The sequence below is a fragment of the Melozone crissalis genome, unplaced genomic scaffold (genome assembly GCF_028551555.1).
Source record: "Melozone crissalis strain CALT ecotype California unplaced genomic scaffold, PUWL_Pcris_2 ptg000014l_1, whole genome shotgun sequence".
In the NCBI taxonomy this organism is placed as follows: Eukaryota; Metazoa; Chordata; class Aves; order Passeriformes; family Passerellidae; genus Melozone; species Melozone crissalis.
This window is the reverse complement of record NW_026535792.1, coordinates 6,928,121-6,942,460: the sequence shown is the minus strand read 5'-3', so window position 1 is coordinate 6,942,460 and position 14,340 is coordinate 6,928,121. Positions and strand designations below refer to the sequence as shown.

General features: G+C 40.5%; 1 protein-coding gene across 1 annotated transcript in view; it reads right to left on the bottom strand.

Annotated features, from left to right (window-relative positions):
* AGBL1 (AGBL carboxypeptidase 1) overlaps positions 1–14,340 on the bottom strand; it is a 248,017-nt gene that overhangs the window by 116,720 nt on the left and 116,957 nt on the right. Inside the window, exons 18-20 of the mRNA XM_054272993.1 lie at positions 11,776–11,905; positions 7,080–7,211; positions 2,602–2,778 (exon numbers count right to left, since the gene is read on the bottom strand). Of these exons, the coding sequence (XP_054128968.1) occupies positions 2,602–2,778; positions 7,080–7,211; positions 11,776–11,905 (439 nt within the window). The remainder of the gene's footprint in view (positions 1–2,601; positions 2,779–7,079; positions 7,212–11,775; positions 11,906–14,340) is intronic.

Sequence of the window (14,340 nt, the reverse complement as noted above, 5' to 3'; positions counted from 1 at the left end):
ATACTGTATGTATTTATATACAGCTCCAGCATAATCAACATAAGAAATTATATTCTATTTTGATACTAACAAGTTGGCTACTTAATGCATTAGGAAAAAATCGTGGAAATCTGCCTGAATCATAGAAGCTGCAATAAGTGTTTGTATTTTCCTTATAATAGAGAAATGGTGAAGGAATTATTCATAATGGAAATATTGATGTATCCTCCATCTTTGAGATAAATCACAACCCTAAACAAACAAACAAAAACCAAACAAAAAAACCCCACCAACTCTATAAATCAGAAACGAATATGTGACCTCATAAGCACAACCCAGTGATTCAATTAGGATTCAGCTTTTCAAGGCATTCATAATGGAAATTTCAGAACTGCTTTACAGCTTTCAGACTTCCCTGAGAGCCATGGGAACATTGGATTCTCTCACCAGTCACAACCCTCATATGTGAACTTGCTCTTGTCCTCAGTGGTTGGTTGTGGCCCTGACCAGTGTCAACAAAGAGGACAAGAAGGAACATAAAAAATAATTTCATACATTTTAGGAGAGTTCTCTTCCTATTATTTTAAGCATCTAATGACGCACACTAAACAAGTTTGGTCAAAGGCCTCACAGATGCTGATGGAGAACAAGTCACTAGATATTGATAAAATCTGACGTGTCACTGGTTTTAGATCTTACTGTGGTTATCTAAGAAATCAGTGAAATCCTCCTCTACAGAGATCATTTGGAGCTTTGTCATTGATTTCAGTCAAAGTAGATTTCCCCCACTGTCTAAAAAGATTCAAACCCACTCTCTTGACCTGTGGTGCCTATTAAAAAGACATTAGCACTTCTCAGGAGTAGGGAGTGTTAGATATAATTGCCCTGGGCATTGCACTCTCTTGATTTTAACTGTCTGCCATTTTTTAATTCTGCATTTCCTCTCCTGGAATTGATGTGTGTATAGTAGAGCATAGTTAAAACAGCAGCTGAATACCTCCTGCTACATTCTACAGAGAGGTAAAAGGATTAGTATAGAGCTTACAAAGATAATAATTTGAATGTCTTATTAATTAATTGTTATTTGTAATAATGGCTCTTTCCTTAAGGGTCTTTCAGGATCCTTAACTGCTTATTAATGTTGTACAGATAAGGATTGCTCCCTAGTGGAAGAAATGAGGTGAAATGTAGAAGCCTTTCAAATGAAAGCAACAGGTTTGGAATAAGAAAAAGCAAAAAAAAAAAAAAAATCATTTGAAGGAATGGAGAATTATGATCACTCAAATACAATTACCCGACTTTATCCTGTATGCTTAAAAACTGCCAGGAGATCTCCCAGACTGATGCCTGATGCATTTGGTACAAGTACAGCCCTTCCTACCAACCTCATTTAATGTGGAATTCTGGTCTGTCTAGATCACAGTCTCAGGCATAGCTTGAATTCATTGACTTCTGTCAAAAGTAGCCTTAGACTGGCTACCTCTGCCTGCCAGGAACAGGTAGGGTTTTCATGGAGGCTCTTAAATTTAGCCATTTAGGAGAATGCTCAGGCAGTGAGCATGTACCAACAAGTGTTCCAGTTAATTACCTTAGAATTAGGCTCAAAAATGTCCATATGATCTGCCAGAACTTTTATTACAAGACTGTGAAAGCCCTTGTAAAGGATAAGTCCCTATATCATTCCTAAAACACTCCTTTCTTCAGCTCAGTGCTTTTGGCTGCAGACTGGAGTTTCCTTTTATTTCCCTGCTAAATGAAACCTCAGAGAGGTTTCATTCAAACCTCTACTTTCTTGGCACAGAAGGTAAAAGAATGAGATTACCCAGAAAAGAAATTCTGCCTACATGGGTCTGGAGAGAGCTCAGCAATGGCCATCCCCTCCATCCAAGCTCATGACATGTGCATTAGGAGGGTGGCATGTTGGGAAGGATGAAAGTTTGACAAGAAAGTCTCACAGATATGTATGCTTAGCAGAAAGATTTTTAAACTTTCTGAGTTTGATAAACTCTAGAGTTTGATGAAGGAATAGAGATGGAAGCAAGTTTTGATATAGAAGAAAAGAATTGCTGAGCCAGTCTTACTGACTAACCAAGGAGGCAAAGGGTATGTTAGTTAGAAGGGGGTTTTATGACTTAGAGCAAAGGATAAACCCACCTCAAACAAGATGTTTTTACCAAGCAGGAATATAGCACAGGCAAACAAGTCAGCAAAGTTGCAAGCAGAAAAAAGGTCTCAGAATTTTCCACTGCAAGAAAACCGAATAGCAACTTCTAGCTTAAACTGTAATGTACCAACTTTTAGTGATTGGAGAACTGTAACATGAATATGGTAATTACAGTAGTTATGATAGGCTATAGATAATAGTTAAGGTATAGATTGGTTCTACTGTATTAAGATGCTCAGCAAAGAAAAGTCTATAATGCATTGTAACCAAAACCAAAGGGTCTCCAGGCCTGCCTGCAGCTGGAGCTGACAGCTGTGGGCACAGGCTCTGTCACCCACAACCCTGGACTGCTGTAATGTATTGGATGGAATAAACTGCATTTTGGAGAGCCCCTGGAGTCCCAAATCCCTCATTTAGGCCCTTACAGTGGCAGAGGGTTTTTTGAAAGGTTTACTCACTCTGTAGAGCCCGTGGCTGCAGCTGCAGTAGGTGCTTTCCATGGTGTAGCTCCTGAGCACCCCCATTTCCTTCCACACCACCACACGGGCCGTGGATGCTCGTGACTTCTCCACCAGGAAGCTGCAGCTGTTCATGACAAATGCAGGGGCCACTTTATCCAGGATTTTGGGAAGAGTCTGTGAGAAAATGAATTGGACAGATGTGCTCGTGTTGATATCATGCACACGCATACAGAGAGACCTGTGTGTCAGTGTGTCCATAATCAAATCTATCCATAGGTACTGAGAGCTCCAACTGGTGCATTACCTCCATCTCATGTGAAACCCTCAGGTTTTAACATTTGTTTCATTCCAAAGACTAAAATGCAAAATTTTTGTAGACTTGTCATCTCTCACTCAAAATCAAACATTTGTGCTCCAAATCGTTTGGGTGAAGTGCCGAAGTCAGTTTTGGTCTCAAGCTGCTTCAACCAACCCACACCTTCTTGTTGAGCTGCCAAGAGTCACAGCTCAGTACCTGACATCCCTATTCTCCCCTCTACAGCTCTATTATATCTCCTCCCACCATAAATCCAAGGGATTAAGCCATGGGAGGAATTTTGTCTGAAGCTGGCATAGAGCAGAGAAAGGGGATTTGTTTTTTCATAGAATGTCACACATAATAATGTGAAAATAAAGCTCAGCATTTAACTAACTTGCATTGTGAAACAAACCAAAATATTCTCTTCCAGGTCCAAACAATGCATTGCATACAGTTCACTTAAAGAATCACAATAAAAAGTAATAATAAAGCCAGTAAATATTACATTTTAGCCCTAGGTGATTTTCTTACTCTCAAAATCATATTTCCCAACAAAGTCTACAAACACACCTGAAGTATCAAATATTCCATCAGTGAAGTGGCAACAATTACTTAGTCATTACAGAGGGCTAAATGTGTTATTTTTATACTCCATAAAAATAGATAACAGCTACATGGAGCACACCTAGTGCTAATGAATAGACTGGACCATTAGATACACACACATGCCTGCGGGTTATGTCTGTGTGTGTCTGAACTTCAGTGCTGCTACACCAACCACAACATGTGCCAAAACACCATTTGATCCACCTAGAGGAGACCAAGCAAAATTAGAATGTTCATTTTTTCTTTTATGACAGTTTTCTTAAACACCTGAACTGTAAGGAATCCTCCAGAAGGATTTCCCACATATTGCTAGTGGCATTTACTCTTGAATTTCATTTCAGTTTGGATAGTGAAAACTAACCAGCTAATTTCACTTTCCAGTAACCTTCAGCTTCCCCAATTAATTCTGAGGAACTGTAGTTCTGTTCTTTTGGGCTTTACTTCAAATCACTGTATGGAAATATTTGATTTGAAAGTGATTTATCAATGTTCTTTTGTAAAACATGCTTGATATAAGTGATACATATTTGGTCTAAACTGCTTTACAAAATCTCTTGCAAATTACTTAACCATACATATCTTTCATTTATACATTTATCATTTTTCAGTGTATTTTGGCTGCAGTCATCACTGGTCTCCTCCAGTTCCATGAAGTCCATTTTTCAGATGAAAAAACTGAGGCAGACAAAACTAGAACAAAGCAAAAAACTTCACTTTAAGTCTGAGACCACCTCAAGCCTCAATGTTAAGTCAAGATCTCCAGTGTGTTACTAAGAGCTGCAGCACTCTCTTTCCTGTGGGCAGACTGAGCAGAGAAACCTTGAAAATTCACTTCTTGCCTTTGATAAAGCATCCAACATTTCTGCACTGCCATCCGCCTGCTTCTTGCTGCACAGAGATCACAAAATGGTATGGCTTCGTGCACAGCTTCCAGGTTTTCCTGGATTTTGACTGAGAAGGAATCAAAAAATATGCAGCAGAAGCATAGCACAACCACGAGACCCAGTTAAACTGTATGTGAATTGTATGTGCCCTTATCTGAACCCACACACAAAATTTTGTAAACTTATCACATCAAATACAATAATCAGAACCCTAATCCAGTTTAGTTTTTTAGAGCAATTCAAATTATATGCATAATCAATCTTTTACTTTTAATTAAATAAAAATACTGGCAGGTAACAGTAATGTCTCTGTACACAGGACTCATTTAGAAGCATTAGCAAACCCAAATTTAATATTCTTTTCATTTTACCAGCATTCGCTGGATTTCACACTAATGACTCTTTCTTCTCTATTGATTCTTCTCATTAATTATCTTTCAATAATATATTTTGTGTGAAAACACATCCCTTTAAAGGATGCTTTTATGATAGTGCAGCAGTGTGACGGTGCTCCTTGTCTCTCAGCAGCTGGATTTATCATGTGTGGCAGCAAAGGAAGCTGCTCCACTTACATTGGACCCTGTCCATAAACCTCCAATCCCATTCCAAAAAAAATCCAGTTATATTTCTTTACTAATGTCCCAGCAGAGATTGCTGTCAAAGGGGCCTGGAATGTTTATCAAAAGGTTGGGATTATGGTGCCAATGCTGTGCAAGTCACCCAAGGCCACCAAATATTAAAGGCAGGGAGGACTCTGACTGTACATTGCCAAGGGCTACAGCTGAATCTATAGCGTATGAGGCCAAGGCTCTCCCAAAACCCATAACTTTCTTGAGGTATTTGGTTTCTGTTCCTGTGGAGGAAAATCAATCACAGAGGCCAGATTAATTCCCATTACCCAGAGGAGGCAGGAGAGAAGGCTGTGCAAACAGGGCAAGGCAGCAGCTCTGAGCCACGGCTGGAATTGCAGATGTGTCCCTGTACAGACCCAGCTTCCCCAGCCTAGGCAGGGAGAGGGTGATCCATAGGCTGGGTCTGCAGCAGGCACCCACCTCCCCTTTTGTGCAAAAACAAGGATTTGAGCCATAAAAACCTGTCTCATGGGCCACTGCAGAGTGCTCTTGGACAGCCTGGGATAGGGCTGGAATTGCAGATGTGTCCCTGTACAGATCCAGCTTCCCCAGACTAAGCTGGAGAAGGTGATCCATAGGCTGGGTCTGCAGCAGGCACCCACCTCCCATTTCATCCAAAAACAAGGATTTGAGCCATAAAAACCTGTCTCATGGGCCACTGCAGAGTGCTCTTGGACAGCCTGGGATAGGGCTGGAATTGCAGATGTGTCCCTGTACAGATCCAGCTTCCCCAGACTAAGCTGGAGAAGGTGATCCATAGGCTGGGTCTGCAGCAGGCACCCACCTCCCATTTCATCCAAAAACAAGGATTTGAGCTATAAAAACCTGTCTCATGGGCCGCTGCAGAGTGCTCTTGGACCGCCCTGGATGCGTTGCAGATTCAGGTCAGGCTCCACATGCTGACAGTAACATTTGAATTCTGTCTGTGCAGCAGAGCCCTCCTCAGCCTTTGCAAGCCCCCGGAATTCAAACACAGTCAAAAATGCCCTGGCTGTGGGAATCCTCCCTGCTTTCCTCACGAATCAATGTTTGCCACAGGAACCCCTCACAGCCAGCACTGGGGCACTTTCCTCCAGTAAAGTTGCAGCTTTTTTACATGCAACTCCATAAGATAAGCACAGAAGACATGAAAATCTCATGGAAGGATGTTGAGTATTTATGCTGAAGTAGCAAAAATTATACAGAGGCATAAACTGACAAAGACTCTTCAACCGCTTTCAGATTTTAGTGATCCAAGCTCTAACTGTAATCAGTTTAAGGCCACAATTAATGTTTTGTGAAATTAACATTTTTAAGACCAGAATTGGACTTTATATTTCTTTTTCCTGAAAAAAACTTATTGAATAGGAAAATATCATTATAATAGATACCAAAAAGAAGTAATAAAAAAAGAAAAAATAAAAAGAAAGAAAAAAGAAGAGAGAGATGGGCAGGAAATTCAAAGGAGAGTTTGATGAACACAACACTCCCATGAAGCAGAAATAAAATAGATTTTAGAATTTTTTCTGATTCCAAAAGGAAAAAAAAAATCTTAGGTGTGACACCAAACATTTGTTCTGGAGATAGCTTCACTATGATAGATTTGTTTGGCATCCATTGAATTATCCCATGTTTTCAGTGGGACCAGCAGCATTTTGTGATGAAGAAATTCAGTTCAGGAGGACTGTGGGACACCATGATCTTCTCAGTTAAAATTACATAATTCCCATTTATTTTCATATCATGGGTAGGATGGTGAGGACAAAATTGTACGTATATTTAGAAATTTTAAAACACACAAAAATATCTCTGTCCTATTAGCATGTAGCCAAATGTTATAGTGCATCATTTTACTGAAATGGAATAAATAGCAAATACACCATCAGTAGATGGGTCCCCAATATCTGGTGCATGAAGATAAAACATGTGACTCAAAATCCTCTGGACTATTATTCCTCTGGAGCAAGGAAAGTTTGTAACCTATTGCTAAAATTTCTGAGGTGACCTTATCTTAAATATTTTAAATATGTAAGCACATGCAGGCTGCTAATTAAGGAAGGAACCAAGAGCACCTACCCTGTAGCCAACATCCTCTGTGACTACAGCTGTGTCAACCATGCAGCCTGCTTGCCACAAGGTCTCTTTAATGCTGCAGCCATAGAGAAACACATTCTTTTTCTGGGAGTGCCCATGGTAGTCACAGAAGACCTAGAGAGAGGAAAAAATAAGGCAAAATGTTGAACACTGGAAAGGTTTCTTGGTTCTTCATAATATCCACTTCTAGACTATGGCAGGGAGGTGTTAATGTTTTTTTTTTTTTAAGGTCTCTTCAGAGAAGCTTGGACTCTGGGCCGTGCCTTTGACCTGTGTCAGACCTCATTAGTCACTTGTATCTTGCTTTATTTATTTGATCTGACATGATCTCAGGGGTCCAGAGTCAAGCCTAGTGCACTTCTGTCTGCAGCAGAAATAAACATGACACCTGGGCGAGAATCCATGGCAACTCAGGAACCTGAGGGTTCATGAGAACTCCTGATACCACAACGGAGCGATTTGTCAGGCTCTTTCTACTTCTAAACTCTTAAACTCCAGCTTTATCCTCATGGGACTTGAAATCCATGCCTCCCCAAATGATTAATCATTGCTTTGTCTTCTTTAAATTAAAAACCCATGCTACATAATTTTCAGGAAAATATAATTGTGCAATTGTATTGCCAGACCTTTGCATGAATTCCTGCAAGTCAAGCACAGAAAATGACCCATATTCAAGGCAAATAATCTCATTCCACACTAATTTATCTGTCTGTCCAATCCATCTCTCATGTCAGCCGTCACATAAACGAGGTACAAGGCACATTCCCATTTTAGCGGAAGTTTTGATTGCCTGTATAGGCAGATATTGATACCCATGGAAATGAAAATCACAATTTAATGACCCGAGAGGTAAATATTGACCCAGGTCTTAAAGAATAATCAATCTCAGTGCCCTCTGAGATATGAAGTCGATGTACACATGGCTGTTACATATATTCTCCATGTCTTAATCAGGAATATTCAGAAATCTGTCAATGAAAATATAAGAATCTCTAAAGAGAAGGAATTATTTCATTTCAAACCAACAGCATTCACTGTAGAGTAGAAAGGAGCTTCAAGATTTCATTGAAACCGTTTTCCAGGACTTATGTTGGAGACAAAGGTGTGTAGGAAGGCAGAGAAAAATTATGGACTCACAGAGAGATGGGGGAGAAATATGGGGTGCAAAAAATAGAATCGTTTAGGTTGGAAAATATCTCTAAAATCATCAGGTCCAATCATTAACCCAGCACTGCCAAATCCACCACTAAACCCCATCCCCAAGTGCCAACTGCACATCTATCCAATACGTCCAGGATGCCAACTCCACCACTGCTCTGGGCAGCCCTTTCCAATGTTTGATAACCCTTCAGAAAAGGAATTTCTTTCTCATATCCAACCCAAACCTCCCCTGGCACAACTTGAGGCCATTTCCTCTTGTCCTGTCAGCTTGGGAGGAGAAGGTGACACACACTCACTGTCAGCCTGTCCACGTCCCTCTGCAGAGCCTCCCCACCCTCCAGCGCATCAACACTCCCACCCATATTCCTAGCTAAATACATGCACAAGAGGGGAGAAACAGATGGAGAACATGAGCTTCTTCCACCAACTGTCAGGGCAAGACTTACCCTCGTTTGCTTATTTACCAGCTCCACAGTAACTAAGTTTAGCTGCAGCACGTCAGTTTATGTGTCTGGGAATTGAGCATGTACATTCTTTCAGCTCCTTTGACACTGGAGGGGCTGAGGCACACGTAATAACCAGTCAGACGGACAATTATACACATCCCATAACTTACAGGCTGCTGTTTCCTTTGGTTTCTGTCCTGTCAACTTCCCTTCCCACACCACCATCACCTCCAGATCTTTTTGTGGGGCTGAGGGCCTGCAGGTTCCACACCTGGAGCAAATGAACAGCCACCTACCCAGCAACAGCTCTGAACCACACACAATTATCCTGGAATGCCTCCTTCCAAAGAGCTGCATTTATTAATTCTCCTAATGACAGACATTTTTCCAGCTAGTGTTTCATCTGAGGTGCCAGCAATGCACAGTCATAGCTTAGGTTAACCACAGTTACCACCTAGAATGTATTTCTATGAATATCAAAGAGAATTTTACAGCTTTTGTCTGATTTCAAGGCAGAAAAACTCAGCTCAATTGCATATCAATTACCTGCCAATTTACAGAATTACAGCACACAAAAAGACAATATATTATCTGCTTAAAACATTATTTATCAGAAACCATGCAGGGATGATCAGAGAGTGGAGCTGCCTGATAAGTAGCAGGTCTATAATTCTGCACCTCAAGAAGCCTGCAGGCAGGTCCTTATAGTGACAGATCTGGATTGAGACTTCTTTGCTGGTAAAAGATGACTAAAGCCAGGTTCTGTGATATGGCAGCTGGTTCAGGACTTGGAATCTTTCACTGAGTGTCACCAGCATCCACAGGAGAAGGGTCAGTGCCACTGAAAACACTGAAAATACTTGCACAGCGCTACATTTTAATTAATTTGACTGGATACTGCAGTCCCTCCCAATGTTTATACTCAATTATTCTCTACAGCACATCCTTCTGCCTGATTTTCACACCACAGGGTAGCTTATGTCTCACCATTCAGCCAAGGCTAAGAGATATTTTGGAGTCTGAGCGCCCAACACAGAAATTTTCCTGGGATATGTCTGGGCAAGCACTGAGCAGACTTGGCACCTCCCAGTGCTTTTTCTTCAGCCTGTCCTTCCATATGGCTGGGACACTGAGACACACAAACCAGTCAGATTTCCCAAGCCTGCACTCACTGGGATATGACTCAGACATGCACAATTTTTTAATCTATTTGAAGTTATTTGCCAGCACTGATCATACTGATCATCCTAAAGGTAAGGACTGCCTTCTAGCTCAAAAAACAACACTCCTTATGAGTCACAGAACCAGGTACCTTTTAAAATAAAAGAAAAGCAGCGTATAAAAGTGGAAAGCAAAAAAAGCTGTTGGAAAACGGAACTTTTTGAAATGACTTCTCTTTTTTTGTGTTAAGTCTCTTTTCTTAATAACATTGTGACAGGACATTAAATGCCAGTTTTGAGGTAGACATGCTTAGAGGTTTTTTTCCTCTCAATGAGTACATTATTGAAGGCTGTGCTTGTTTCCAACCTTCATATAATGACTTTGAGAGACAGCAAACTCTGCTCAGAGCCTTCTGGTCCACTGGAAGTTCCTTTTCCCTTTTAGAGCATCCTGCTCTTCACTAAAAATGAGAGTCTCTGCAATGCCCCAGTGCACCCAGTCTCCTGGTCCCATTAGGGTTCCCACAGGCAACAAGGTAAATAAAAAAAAAAACCATTTAACAGGCTGTTTTCTTGTTAACTAAAGAATTAAAGTGGCCTTGATTTGAAGGGTTGCTAAAGTTCTTTGCTTTTCTCCTTCAAGCAGCTTTTCTTCGCTTTGAAGAGACTGCTTGCACATCCCTAGGAGAAATTAAACCAAATCAGCTCACAGAAATCATTTGACTTCCAGTGAACTTAGCTCCATGAGATCTTATAGGTTAAAAGAAAACCCAATAAAAACAAACCAAAAAAACCCACCCCCAAACTCTCTTCTGAAGGAGGGGAAAGGCATTTTTGAGGGTGTATAAACTAAAATCAATGCATTCTTCAGAGGCAAAGAAAAATCAGTTTATGAAATCTGACATGCAGTCTGTGAGTGAGGGAGATGGTAGGATCAATAACCTCCCTTCACTCAGCAATGATGAAAACTTGTACTGAGTATTCAACTTTATGCACCTGAATATGACAAGGAGGGTCATGTACTAAAAGAGGCCAGACAGCAAATTACAGGGTAAAACAACTCATCCCACACTGCTCTGAACCAAAGGAAAACGTTGGTGACTCAATTTGCAACTCTGAGTTTCAACAATACTCCTCAGCCTACAGAGATATGTTTCAGGGCTGTCAGCTTAGACAAAAACTAAATTATGCAAGAATTCTCATAGAGAAGATCACAGACATTTTCACCTTGTTTGGGGCTTTTCTCAGCAAACCCAGAGGGACTCTGGTGCACTTGGAGATTTCCTGCCTGGCTGTAGCTATCACCAACAGACCTGCCAGTCCCTGTATCCACATCTGCTTGTCAACATTTGAAGCTCCTTGTGATTTTCCTCCTGGAGTCTCAGAACCACTTTTTCCTTCTGCTGGGCAGCTGAGCAGATGGGATGGATCCCAGACCCATCTCATGAATTTCTGGTAGCCCCCAAACCCAATCCTTTCCCCATTACCAAAGCAGCAGGGAGGTTCACACACTTTGAGGGTTGTGATTGCATGGGGTTCAGCACAGTCCATTTAGACGAAATCTTTTTGGAATTTCTCCTAATGCTTCCATGAAGATAGCAATAACTTACTTATAATATTGAGCTTAGTTGGAGCACTTTGAGGATATAAAGAGCTTTCAGAAATTAATTTTCTTATTTTTATTCCAGGTATATAGAGATCCTTGTTAGAAGATGCTTACTAGAAGAGAGATGCTTGTTAGAAGATGCAATAAGTGATAAATATTCAAGACTTCCAAAACAATTCCACAAGATGAAAGTGCAACAGGACATGATGCTCCCAAATCACTCCAGCTCCCTAACAGAGCTGTTCACACAAGTGCAATAATCAATCCACTGGCAGAATCACACAAGAGAACTGGAAGAGACTCACCAGAGGAGCCCGGCCAATGCTGCTCAGGTAGTAGAGGAGACCTTTGGCGTGGTAAATTGTGGGATGCAGCTGGGAGCTGGGTGTCAGCCACTGCCTGTTGAGATCATCTCCACTCAGTGAACAACGAAGGCTGAAATCAGGAAGCAGCACATCACAAACTGGCAAAACAAAAGCTGATTCCAAAGCATTTCCCATCCTGGCAAGCCGTGGCACAAGGAATGTCAATAGAACACGGATATAATGGTTTTGAACATAGGGCTGGAATGAACCAATAATCCATATTATATTTTTCAGGTTCTTATAGTGTATTAATTTTACTAGTTAAATTTTATTAATTTAATTTCCTTTCTTTCTAAGGTTCACATAATTGCCGTCCTGCAAATAAATGCAGTTTTTCACTTACCTAAGAAGGCACAGATCAAAAGGCCATTTAGAAAGAAGCCTTCTGAAACATTCTAAATTCTGTGCTATGAAATTCACGCTGCTTGCATAGAGCAAAAACCCCCAGAGCAAACAAGCACATCCAACTTCTACTCATTCTAACTGAAGACGGGCACTCAAATCTCATTGACCAGTCTGAAACATGAATGTACTTCAATGAGATGAGCTGGGTGTCTCATTTAAGCTTCTCTACTCGCAAGAAATGTCTCTATCTAAAGCCCATCAAGGAGATCATGATGCCTGCTAGAGCATTATGTAGAACAATTACCCAGGTTCACTGCAAAGGCTGGATAAAAAGCTAAATAAGAATCCCAGATCTGCACTGAGGAAGCATTTCCCTTAGTTAGTTACAACATATTCTGTTACTGACTCAATGATCAGTGGAAGACAGTCAGGATACTTGACCATGTGGAGCAGTACAGCACTGTGCAATTCTGAAAAATTCAACTCATCTCCCTTGTTAGTGACTGTGTAGATCAGAGCCTTACACTCTTCAAAGGATGTGCTGTAATTTGGTTGATAATTTCCAAATCACAGTGTAGTGATAAAATTCAGGAATCCACTCTCCAGCATATGAGATATTGTGGTAGGTCCTCATCATCGCCAAACTATCCTCTAGAATGCTTCCAGTGGCACTGCAAAATTGGGGTGCTTCTTGTTCAAAAAAGCTAAAATATCCTAAATGTTGGATGAGTTTCTAGCTATGGAGTAGCATCCAGCCTTGCTGAAATTAAAATATAAAGGTACTAACAGAGATGGGTTCTGCTGGGGTATTGATAGAGGTTAGGGTGTGCTGCATGTGTCATCTTGGGCATTAACAATGCCTTGCAAAATGCTTGGGAAAAAAGGGTTGTAAAGCAGGAATGATTTGGTTTTTTTTTTTTTAATTTTTAGTAAGTAGGAATAATGGAGAACTAGCTAAAAATGGAAGACAAAGAAATAATGAGTCACTAAGGATATTTCATATATCTTTAATGTAGAAAAACAAGGTCTTTAATGACATCTTGGGGCTTCTGGCAACACCACAAGATCCATTCCGAATTTACTCCAGTTTTAGTTATCTGAATTCCCTTATTTCCTCACAATCCATACTTCCCATGTTACTCCCTCAGCAAATCAGAAAACACTAGCAATAGGTAACACTTGGGAAGTCAGCAAATGTTGCTGCGAGGCTTTTGCCAAAAATTCTGCATGAAAACATGACAGCTTCCGTTGTGTTTTCTAAGGGCTCTTCGGATAAAGTTACCTTTAGGCTCATCTCTCCTGATCTTCAGGACAGCAGCTGCTCAGCTGAGATTAGCAGCTGTATTTCTGCCAAGGATTTGTGTGCCTGCAGAGTTTCCCTTTTATAGGTACAATGGCACAGAGAGAGTCACTGGGCTGCATAAAAAACTCATCTTTCTCCAATGTGACCAGTAAAAAAATAAAACCCAAACGCTTCCTTGTCATAAGGTTGTGATGTCTTCCTCCATCACAGTTATACCAGGGAGCAAAACTAAGTGAGAATAACAGCAGAATTTTTATTCTGAAGGGAAGAATGGTAGCTGGACTTGTATTCCCATGTTTTAGTTGAATATCAAGGAAAGAAACCAGAAGGAAGTCTTGTTGTTTCAGACCTACAGAAAGAGTTTTTCATCGTTGTCATTGGTCACACCCCAAACCTACTATATCCCCCTTTCCTGTCGGAATTTACATTAGTTTGTGCCTCCTCAAACCATCCACACTTCCCTCTGCTAAAATTCCTTTGTACCCACTGGATGAGTCCAACATAAAGGGAGAAAAAAAGCAGGGAAATAGAAACTGCTAAAAGGATTCAGTAAATACAGAGATTAATATTAAGCCACTGCCAAACTCAATTTTTATTTTTTAGACTAAACTAAAAGCTCCTAAATATGTTGATTATTGCTTCAGCAATTATAAAGAAATCCCAGGATATGTCACATAAGAAAAACTCCTAATTAAGTCCATAATACAATCTACCAATTCTGTTGCTCTGACACAAAATGTGACTTTTTTCAGAGGTGACTATGACAAGACAATCCCCAGCTCTGCAGTTCACAGGTGCTTCTGTGCTTAGTATTAGTTTAAGAAGTGTAATCCAACTCTAAAACAATAATTTGGAAG